At 36.4% G+C, this 12,157-nt stretch overlaps 1 protein-coding gene across 1 annotated transcript; it reads left to right on the forward strand.

Moving 5' to 3' along the window:
* Positions 1 to 645: 645 nt before the first annotated feature.
* LOC111901179 (BOI-related E3 ubiquitin-protein ligase 1) lies at positions 646 to 2,396 on the forward strand. Its single transcript, XM_023897061.3, has 4 exons — positions 646 to 828; positions 923 to 1,053; positions 1,130 to 1,407; positions 1,500 to 2,396. The coding sequence occupies exons 1-4, from the start codon at positions 782 to 784 to the stop codon at positions 2,031 to 2,033; spliced, it is 990 nt and encodes a 329-aa protein (XP_023752829.1). The 5' UTR covers positions 646 to 781; the 3' UTR covers positions 2,034 to 2,396.
* Positions 2,397 to 12,157: the final 9,761 nt, after the last annotated feature.

A 12,157-nucleotide genomic window follows, 5' to 3' on the forward strand; every position in this document is an offset into this window, starting at 1 on the left:
GTTGAATGAATAAGGTGGTTATATTCAATGAAATTTTTGACCGATAATAGATTTTTGGGACTTACTATATAATAAAGACTAAAGATGTTGGATAAGATTGAAATTTTGAGATCATAATATAGATCTAACTTCACAGAGAATATAATATGGTAGAGATCGTTTTTCATTATAGAATCTTAAACTCTTAATATTTCAAGATCAAGATTGAGATCTTAATGAAGATACTATAGAAAAATATAAAATAAATAGTCAGTTTGATAATATCTTTAAAAAAAAAATCAATTTTAACATAAATGCAAATAAGATTGCATAACATGTAGGGTTGAACAATTATTATCTTCTAAAATCATGTAAGTGAAATATTAAAACAATTATAAAATTATATTGTTGAGTAATAAAACAGTATTTTATTTTAAAAATTATAATGCTAAAGATAAAATATAATTTATTTTAAGTAAAAAAGAATGAAATTTACCAGGGAAAACTTTAAAGTATCACTTATTTTTACCATAAATTATATTTCCATATTTAGATAATAATATTGCATCGATTTTATACGACTTTTTAAATTATTCTTTTCTTCATTAAATTTAGTTTTCGATAAATTAAAAAATTAAATTTGGTCTGCACACAAATATTAATTGAACTTTCCGCCTATAGTGCGTGTTCTCGAAAGGCTCCAGGCATCTTCTCTTTCATGCTGTTTTTGTGTTAGCGTTTATCAACCCCTCACCCCACCCCACCTCCCTCTGTTTTCTTTATGTTGCTATAATCGATAACAATGGCTGTTCAAGCTCAATACCCATCAAATGTTCTTCTTCTCAACAGGTTGTTGTATTCTTCATTTTTTCTTTTTTCAGAAGCTGCTTTTTATTTATGATTCTGTTTTCTCAAATGGATGTGTTTCTCGATTGAATTACAGAGGTGTAGGAGAAGGGAAGAACGGAGATTGTTCATTGCAGTTACAATCACAACCAGGTGGACCAACTGCGACTTCTTCGAGATTTGTTGATGATCCATCCGCTAATCACATATTTTTCAGCGATTTCCCAGGTGGGTGTTGAATTGTTCATCGATTTCTTCATGTGTATTTGGATTTTTAACAGAATAGTTATGTTGGATTGTGTAGGTGAGAGTGGTGGTGTTAATCCAAGGAAAAGAAGAAGAGACTTTGATATGAATCAATTGATGTCTATTATTCATCAACAACAGTTTCATAATCAACTGGTGGATGTTACACAGCTCCGTTCGAGAAACGTCGACGTTTCCACTGGTCTCCGATTAGCTTTTAACGATCAACAACATTCTCTTTCTTCTCAGTCCTCTGTTTTACCATTATTCACGGAAGATTTGACAACACAAATCAACCGACAACGAGATGAAATCGAGCATTTTCTTCAAGCTCAGGTAATACCCTATCGCCGGAATACCAAAATACTTTTATGAGGTTGATTTGTTTTTCGCAAAAAACCGATGCTGAAGATTGAGTTTTATATTAGGGAGAAGAGCTACGGCGTACGTTAGCAAACAAGAGGCAGATGCACTATAGCGCACTACTCCGGGCGGCGGAGGAATCGGTTTCGCGGAAAATGAAGGACAAAGACGTCGAGGCGGAGAAAGCCGCGCGACGTAACGCTGAGCTGGAGGCTCGGGCGGCGCATCTCAGCGCGGAGGCACAGGTCTGGCAGGCGAGGGCGAGGGCACAGGAGGCGGAGGCGGCGGCGTTACAGTCGCAGCTGCAACAGGCTATTGTGAGCGGGAGGCGAGGAGGGTGTTGTGTAGGGGAAGGTGAGGAGGTCGGGCAACGATTCGCCGACGGTGAAGCGGAGGACGCCGAATCGGCGTATATTGACCCGGAGCGAGTCGTGTTAGCGAGTGGACCCGGTTGTAAAGCGTGTGGAAAACGAGTCGCCTCAGTGGTATTGCTGCCGTGTCGACATCTGTGCGTTTGTACAGAGTGCGACGGTGTCGTTTCGGCGTGCCCGTTATGTCTTACTTTCAGAAGCTCTAGCATTGAAGTCTACATGTCATGATGTGGGCCCTTAATAAGCCCAATATTGAACAAGCCCAATTACATGATAACTAAAGGGTAAATGTGGAATTTGACAGAAATAAAAAGAAAAAATAAAATAAAATATGTTTAGAAGAATATTCAATAAAAAACAAAAAAGAAAAAGCATAACTCCTTAGATCACTTTCTTTCTTTAATGTTATTTTTCTTGCATTGTCTTTGGGTTATGAATCTGTTAATTCCCATTTTACCCCCAACAAAAAAAAAAACTGTTTTGTTTCCTTGTAGGTGTAGATGGCCAAAATGTCAGGTGTCATTGTGTAATTTTATATTTTCTTTTTTGTAATTTTAAATTTATATTTTATTCTTTTATTTTAAATTTTTTCTTCAAATGAGCATTTGGATATTACTTTTGTAGTGGGAATTTAAGCCAAATTGAACATTTGAATATTTTATTTTGGAATAGATACTTTATACTAAATATTTGAATTTTCATTAGCCAAAAGATAAAATATGAAATATTTTAGAATGCATAAATTTTGGAAATTTTAGTTGATATGAGAAGACAAGCATTTTCTTTAATTAAAAACGATGGCATTTTTTTTTATTGTTGGTGTGAGTTGGAAATTATATAAAATAGATAACATGTAAAAATAGATGTCAATAAACTTTTTTCACCATGTATTATCATTTTTGTTATATTAAGTTCTTTAGGAATTATGATTTTACATTTACCACTTTTTTATGAATGATAAATTAATCCAAATTACAGAAATGACTAATGTGTACGGTGGAAAAATATAGGGTAAATTACACCATTGGTCCCTTGTGTACATGTCGGAAATCGTGTTTAGTTTCTATTTTCAAAAATTAATTCGGACAGTCCTTGGTTGTTATTTTTCTTGCACGGTTAGTTCCTATAGATGTTAACCGTTAAATGCTTTCGTTTAAGCTCCCCACGTGACTTGTATGTAGGGCATTTTCATCTTTTCCGGGTGTGTGTCCCTTCTTAAAGCCGTTGTACCTTAAAAGCATACAAAACATTGCCTCCCTCTCTTTATCTGCTATCGTCTCCTTCCTTTCCTCTTCTTGTTTGATCGATTTCTTCCAACTTGATAGCAATGATCGATATTAAATGCAATTGTGGAGCCATTGCAACGATTCACACATCTTATAGCAAAAGAAACCCTAGGAAACACTACTATGCTTGTATTTCTCGAGGATTTGTCGGGAGTGCCTCCTGAGAAGCAGGGTGAGTTTCAGATTGATATGATTCTGGTTATGACACCGATAGTCAAGGCGCCCTATCGCTTAGCACCTCCATAGATGCATGAGTTGTCTACACGGCTGTAGGAGCTGTTAGACAAGAGATTCATCAGACTGAGCAACCCTCCGTGGGGAGCACCGATTCTGTTTATGAAAAAGAATGATGGTTCACACAAGATGTGCATTGACTATTGGAAGTTAAACTAGCTGACAGTGAACAACCGTTATCTACGTCCGAGGATTAATGATATATTTAACCAGCTTCAGGGTGCATCTTGGTTCTCTAATATCGATTAGAGATCAGGTTATCATCAGATGAGAGTCAGAGATGAGGATGTGCAGAAGATTGCCTTTAGGAATCGATATGGTCATTATGAGTTCGTGGTAATGCTATTTGGGCTCACCAATGCACCGGTAACGTTCATGGATCTCATGAGCCGAGTGTGCAAGTCAATGATGGATTGGTTTGTGATAGTGTTTATCGATGATATCCTAGTCTACTCTAAGACTATGGAGCATCATGAAGAGCATTTATAAGAGGTATTGGAGACCTTGAGGAGGGAGAGGTTTTATGCTACGTTCTTTAAATATGACTTCTAGTTGCGTAAAGTGCAATTTTTGGGGCACGTCGTCAATAAGAAGGGTATATTGGTCGATCTGGCCAAGATTGAAGTAGTTATGCAGTGGGAGGTTCCGAGGATACCATCTGAGATTTGGAGTTTCCTTGGCCTACTCGGTTATTATCGGAGGTTCATTCAGGATTGCTCCAAGATTGTTGTTCCCTTGACCCGTTTGACGAAGAAGAATGTTCCTTTCTGGTGGGGGCCTGATCATCAAGCAACTTTTGAGACTTTGGCGAAAAAAATTATGTGAGGCCCAAATTTTAACCCTTCCTGAGGGGATGGATGGCTTTGTGGTGTATTGCGATGCGACATTTATGGGTTTGGGTGTAGTGCTTATGCAGAGGGGTCATGTAATTATGTATGCATTGAGACAGATGAAGCCTCAGGAGACGAACTATCCTACGCATGATTTGGAGTTGGGGGTTGTGGCTTTTGACCTCAAGATTTGGAGGTATTATTTGTATGGGGTAAGGTACACTATTTATACTTATCACAAGAGCCTGAAGTATTTAATAGATTGGCCGAACTTGAACGTGAGACAACTGAGATGGTTGGATGTGGTGAAAGTCAGTGTTCTAAAAGGCGCGCCATGGCGTGAGGCGTGGCTTCGCTGTTACGAAAAGCTTCATAACGTTGCTGTTAGGCGTGGCGCATGGCAAGGCGTGATATGGCACGCAATGGCGCGTTATGGCGTCCTATGGCGCGTGTTTTTTCGTTTGAGACATAGTTTTTTTACTCTTTGTTATGTCTTTTCAAATCGGAGATACAAGTATTGTGGTTTTGTTAACTTTTTGTTATTAGTTATTGATCTAACACTTCTAAAAAGTAGTTATATTTAATATAAATTTATATTTATGTGGTAACATAATTTTAAATTAATACAAAATCGCCGCCTTACATCACGCCTTGAAAAACGTCATGGCTCGCCATGGCTCGTTAAGCTTGAGGCTTGGCCTTGCCGCCATGCCACGCCTCACGCCATTTAGAACCTTGGTGAAAGTTAAGATTGCAAGATATTGTACCATCCTGGGAAGGCCAATATTGTGGCCGATACCTTGATTCACAAGGTAATGAGTAGACCCATTGAAGATCTGTATTTGAGGATGGTTATTATTTCACCACTGTTGGATTTGATCAAGAAAGCTCAAGTAGAGGGGTTAAAGAAGGAAAATTGGAAGGAAGTGAGAATCAGGGGTTAGATTCCGCTATTTACCAGGGACAATCATGGATTATTGACTCCGTGAAAGACAGTATGGGTCCCGGTTGTTGGTGGGGTTAGGCACACGTTATTGGAGTAAGCTCATAAGTCGAAGTTTTTAATCCACACATGGGCCACAAAGATGTATAGAGACTTGATATTAAGTTAGTTGTGACCCTTCATGAAAAGGTAGATATCATGGTTTGTGGAGCGGTGCTTGACTTTCCGAAAAATCAAGGGCGAACATCAAAGGCCCCAAGACAAAATGCAGTCGTTACCCATTCCCATCTGGAAATGGGAAGAGATCACCATGGATTTTATTACAAAGTTACGAGGACGGCTCGTGGGGTTGACCTTATCTGGATAATTGTGGACAGACTGACCAAGAGTTCTCATTTCATCCCTATCGTTGAGAGTATATCTGCCGAGAAGTTGGTTAACATCTACATCAGGGAGGTAGTCGTTCGACACGGGGTACCAGATTCGGTGGTTTCTGATCGCGATGTTCACTTAACCTCTAGGTTTTGTCGGAAATTCGATGACGAGTTGGGTACTCAGCCACGTTTCAGCACTGCATACCACCCTCATGTCGACATACATAATGAGCGGACAATTCAAATTCTCGAGGGTATGCTCAGGGCATGCATATTAGATTTTAGCGGGAGTTAGGACACTTATCTTCCATTGGCCGAGTTCTCCTATAACAAAATTTACCATGTCAATATTAATCGACCTCCCTTCGGGATGCTTTAAAGGAAAAGATGTCAAACCCCAGTTTGTTGGGTCAAGGTAGGGCATCGAGTTATAGAGAGTACTGAGGTGGTACTCAGGACCATAGAGTTGATACAACAGCTACACAATCGGCTAAAGACCGCGTAAAGCCACCAGAAGAGCTATGTTAATTGGAAATATTCAAACCTCAAGTTTCAGGTAGGAAATTTTGTGCTTCTAAAGTTGTCACCTTCGAAGGTGTCATCCGGTTCTGGAAATAGGGCAAGTTAGGCCCCATATATGTTGGTACAATAAGAATTATCGTCGAGTGGTTAAGGTTGTGTATCGATTGGATCAACCTAATGATATTAGTCAGATCCACAACACTTTTCATGTATCTCAGTTGCGGAAGTGTTTAGCTGATAATTCTATAGTGGTTCCTTTGGACAACATTCTGGTTGACGAGCGTCTTAATTATGTAGGGAGACCGATTGGTATCCTTGATCGAAAGACGAAGACCTTGCGCAACAAGGTGGTAAGGTTGGTGAAGGTGCAATGGAAGCACCGGAAGGGTTCAGAGTGGACATGGGAACCAGACGATGAGATGAGGGAGCCCTACCTAGAGTTATTTGTTGCAGTGGACTTCAAGGACGAAATCCAATTCAAGTGGGGGAGAGTTGTAACATCTGAAATCTTAGGTATAAGTTATTATAAGTTTATTATAATTTTATTAAGGATTTTGTTGTCCACAACTTGGGAAAGGTCTCCCCACGACGTGGCATGGCCAAAAGGTTTCGCGGATGTTTTATTATGCCTCATAACGTGGCATGTATTGGGCCACATCGTGGCAACTGTCTGAAGGCAAAACCCTAATTTTCGGGCTTTGGGCCCTATATAAGGAAAGTGTGAGCTAGGTTTTTGAGGTGTTCTTGGCACATTGAAGGAGAAGGAAGCTCATTTGGTGCATTGTTTCATCTAGCCATTCTCTTCATCATCAACAGACATCATTTCCGGACCACTATAAGTATCCAAGATTCAAGATTTTCGGTTGCATGCTTCTAGATCTTATTTCTTTGTCCCCTTTTTTTTTCATGTTATGGAAGTTTGGAGGAGTGGATACCATAAAGCTGGAAACTTTATGGATCCTTGAGGTACTTTTGGTGTTATATGTTCTGGATATAGACGTGTATTTTTAATGCACTAGTTTTTTATTTATATTTCCTAGTCCATTGCATCTAAACCACACCTTACAGGCACTGAACCTGATCGAGTATAGTATAGTTTTGATAAACAAGGGTGTCGAACTCAAGGAGAATGGTAGTGAATTAATATTATAATTTTTAATTATAGGTTATAAATAAAAGAGAGCAATAAATTGAGGGGTTTTATTATTAAATTGCAAACAATCAATAACTAAACTAACGAAAATAAACTAACTAGAAATGAGTCACTCCAGGTACTTTGGTTTAGATTGGATTACATCTCAAAATCATGGTTAATTACTCAAGTTCAATGATTATTCATTCATTATTCACCGATTCTTAATATGACTAGCATCATGATCAGACTACTAATCTTGATGAATATAAAGACTCGTAATTTCATTATCGTGCCATTAATTATCAATAAATTCATTGTTGAGTTCGTATTAAGCAAGATTTGATCTTTATTAATCCTAATGATCATAGGAATTGAATTATGCATATAATTATCATCTACTCATGCACACACATTAAAGTTCATCACTTTATTATCCTAACCCTAGGTTTTGATCAAACTCTAGTCATAATTACCAATGATCATGGACAACTATGATTCAAATTACTACAATCAGAATGGTCATCTAAATTCTATTAATTGAACAATAGGGAGCCTTTCAATCAAACTTGACAAAGTTATTTAAACAAGAATAAACAGTCGAAATAACAAATTGATCCATAATCTCAATGATTCATCTAATCGTAAACACAAGGAAAAGGGTTTTAACACTGTAATTCAGAAAGTAAAACACAAATAGGAATAATTGGAATGCAAATCATGGTCAAAAAAGCAACATGAATGATTCCTCGCATGAATCCTCTCTCAAATCCTTCATACCTTAGCTCCATATTAGCTTAAAGCTCATCCAACCACATTCTAGACCCTCAAAATGGCACTTCTAGGGTTTATAATCGTATGGAATGAATTAGGGTTGAAGATATGTCATTCGGGATAATTTGTCAGCTCTATTTATAGGTTTCAGGGTCTCCACAATATGGAGAAAGGCTTTCCATGCTGTAGGAGATGGTTTCTTTGCGTCCATGAAATTTCCTAATATCGCCACGTCATGGAAATGGCTTTGCCACGGCGTGGGAACTGGGAATCAGAATTTTTCACAAATATGAAAATCGTCCAAAATTTGTCTAGTTTTCAGAGCTTTTTGAATCTCGTCAATCGGAGTTACAAGTCATGAGATGTGGCCAAAACACTAACGAGGGTTCAATCTGCCAACAACATCCTTTTGCATCTTTTTTAGCTCCATTATCCTCCTTTTGCATCCCAGTTCCAACTTCAACTGTAATTAAACATTTCAAAGCATATTAAGTATCATATATCTTAAAATATAACATTTTTACTCAAATATATTAAGATAATGATCTAAAATACATAGTTATGTAAGGCCATATCAAAATACCCCACACTAATCTTTTGCTTGTCCCCAAATAAAACAAGATTCATTATGATTTCATTTCAATACCACACATCAAAACCATGCTCACCAACATCACACAGAATAACCAATTTGAATTCACCAATTATGTTTAACCTCAATGCATATATTTGTGTCTAAGAAATCCTAAACACTTCTCAAATCATAAAAATACTCACAATCCTCATAAACTTTCCCCGCTTATATTGAACAACACTCATTTCAGCATCCCTGCGAATACATCCTCATAAATTATGTTCCCAAACATACATACGATAAAATAACCTAGAAACAGTAATTACAACTTTGACTACTAAGCCCTTGGCTTTGGGCAATTTGCCTTATTTCTTCACTTTCCTTAAGATCTTCATAATTTGATAGCTATAATTCACTCAAAAACTTTTGAGAACTTTTCTGTTTCTTTTTTCACAACTTTTTTCATTTTTTTTATAACTCACTTTTTTTCTCAACTAAAAACCTAAGAAAAAATTATGCTTAAGCAATGGAACTTAACTTCAACCCTTATTAGCTAAAGGTATTAGCCTGAGGTGCAATCATTACATAAATTTTCCTGGATATATTTCAGTACACGATGCAAAACATATTATGTCCCTCAAAGTACACAACTTCGCGTTTTTTGTCTCATTATTTCACTAGAATTGGAAAGCCACAAATATATTATAACATATTGGTTCAACTAAATCTTAGAATTCACATCAAATTATCCCACATAACACTAGCAAACTTAGTTCTAACGCAATAATATCAAAACAAAAGTTTTAAAAATTAACTAGATTTTTATTTAGCATAAGTTGTTCTTAAAATCTATCATGTTTGTTGGTCTTTTTTCCAATCCCCATACCCCACACTTCAATTAAACAATGCCCTCATTGTATATAATAACAATTAGAGCATATAAAATAAAAGAGGGAGAAAAAGGAACGAACTCGCCTTGTGCATGTAGTCGCGAGAACGATATCGACTATAGTAGGTTGCTTCAAAATATGTGTTGGAATGATGATGCTTCGAATTTTGCTGGAAACTACAAACTGGAACTGCGTTACTTTTCTTCTCATGTCGGGACTTGGTGTGCGAAACGATTGGCAAAAACATCATATTGTTGTACAAAATGTAAAATCTGCGAATCATTTCTTGGAAATTTTCATCGCGAAAAAACATCAACTCGAGTTGTGTCAGCCAAACACTCGCCTCGTCTATCACAGATGCTCTTCCCTCTAGTAATTGACTTTAATAAAGTCTTGATCCCTCTCACATGTGCGTAAGTGATCCCACACTTATGTGATGCAACTCTTGTCATGGAATATTTCTCGTGACAAAACCGCACTTGATCCTAATTGCTGAAATCACTGAAGGCATCCGAAGGGCAAAAATTCTGCAAAGATCTAAAACATAAAGAGCATCAACATGGGAAAAAATTAAACAGACTAAAAAAAAATTATAAATAAATAAAATCAAACGAAAATACTTAAAAACGATGTCACGATCACTCGTCTTCGTCGAAATCATGCAACAAATGATAATTAAATCTCTAGCATGCAAGAAGTGGTTTGTGAAAACAAAAACTTTCAGGACCCATCAGGCTATTTCCTTTGCTTTATTTGCGCCATTAACTAATAAGTAGAACAAAAACTGACCAAACTAGTCTAGAGTAGCAAGAGTTTGGTCTTCTACTTAACCACCACAACACGTCTCGCTATACTACACCTCGTGGATTAAGTTGTACAAACCACCAAAGTTGTAGACTAAACAAGTCAAGAATTCCCTAATCGTTTACAATCTCGAAACCCATGCAAAAAGATAAACCAAGAAACGTGTATGATCACAAATTCCTGCACATAAGAACAAAACCTTCCCAACAAGTGACATGTTATCAGAGAAAATAAAAAAAAACTAAAAATGCAAAAATAAATAACGAATAATCAAATAAACTAAATTAATTAAAACCATTCCCTAGCAATGACATCAAAAACTTTGATGTGTATTTTTAATGTACTAGTTTTTTATTTATATTTCCTAGTCTATCACATCTAAAACCACACCTTATAGGCAGTGAACCTGATCGAGTATAGTATGGTTTTGATAAACAAGGGTGTCGAACTTAAGGGAAACAGTAGTGAATCTTATAGGTTATAAATAAATGAAGGAAATAAAAAGATAGGGTTTTATTATTAAACTGCAAACCATCAATAACTAAAATAACGAAAATAAACTGATTGGGAACGAGTCACTCCATGTACATTGGTTTAGATAGGATTAAATCTCAAAATCATGGTTAATTACTCAAGTTCAATGATTATTCATTCATTATTCATTGTTGCCTAATATAACTAATATCATGATCATACCACTAATCCCAATGAATCTAAAGACTCTTAATTTCATCGTCATGCCATTAAGTATCCATAAATTCAATGTTGACTTCATATCAAGGAAGATTTGATCTTTATTGATCCTAATGATCATAGGAATTGAATCATGCGTAGAATTATCATCTACTCATGCACACACATTAAAGTTCATCACTTTATTATCCTAACCCTAGGTTTTGATCAAACTCTAGTAATAATTACTAATGATCATGGACAACTATGATTCAAATTAACACAGTCAAAATGGTCATCTACACTTTATTAATTCAACAATAGGGAATAAAGTAGCAATCTTTAACACAAATGGATCTTTCAATCAAACTTGGAAAAATAATTTAAACAAGAATCAACAATCCAAATAGCAAATTAATCCATAATCTCAATGATTCATCTAATCATAAATTCAAAGAAAAGGGTTTTAACACCCTAATTCAAAAATTCAAACACGAATAGAAACAAATGGAATGATAACCATGGTCAGAAAAGCAACCTGCATGATTCCTGACAAGAATCCGCTCTCGAATCCTTCAAATCTTTGCCTCATATCAGCTTAACGACCCTCTAACCGCCTTCTACACCCTCAAAACGGCGCTTCTGAGATTTATAATCATGAGGAACGAATTAGGATTGAATATATTTCATTAGGGATAATTTTCGACTCTATTTATAGGTTTCAGGGTCGCCACAGCGTGTAGAAAGTCTTACCATGACGTGGGAGATGGTTTCTTCACGTCCACGAAATTTCTTGATGTCTCCACGCCGTGGAAATGGCTTTACCACAGTGTGGAAACTGGGAATCAAAAATTTTCAAATAAACGAAAGTCGTCCAAAATTTTGTCTAGTTTTTAGAATATTTTGAATCTCGTCAATTGGAGTTACGAGTCATGTGATATGGACAAAACACTGACGAGGAGTCAATCTGCCAGCAACATCCTTTTTGCTTCCTTTTCAGCTCCTTTCTCCTCCTTTTGCATCCCAACTCCAATTTAAACTGTAATTGAACATTTCAAAGCATATTAAGTATCATATATCTTAAAAGATAAAATTTTTACTCAAAATATATTAAGATAATGGCCTAAAATACATAGTTAAATAAGGCCATATCAATATATGGTTTCGTGGAGTTTTTGGTCTCATACTCAAAGTTTAAGTTCACTTCTTCATGATTTTGACCTACTTTAGCAAGATACATGCATTAGACATGCATGTACATAAAGCAATGACTTTTATGGTGTTTTAGGAGTAGGAAACCCTTCTGGAAATTATGGA

The sequence above is a fragment of the Lactuca sativa genome, chromosome 6 (genome assembly GCF_002870075.4).
Source record: "Lactuca sativa cultivar Salinas chromosome 6, Lsat_Salinas_v11, whole genome shotgun sequence".
Lineage (NCBI taxonomy): Eukaryota > Viridiplantae > Streptophyta > Magnoliopsida > Asterales > Asteraceae > Lactuca > Lactuca sativa.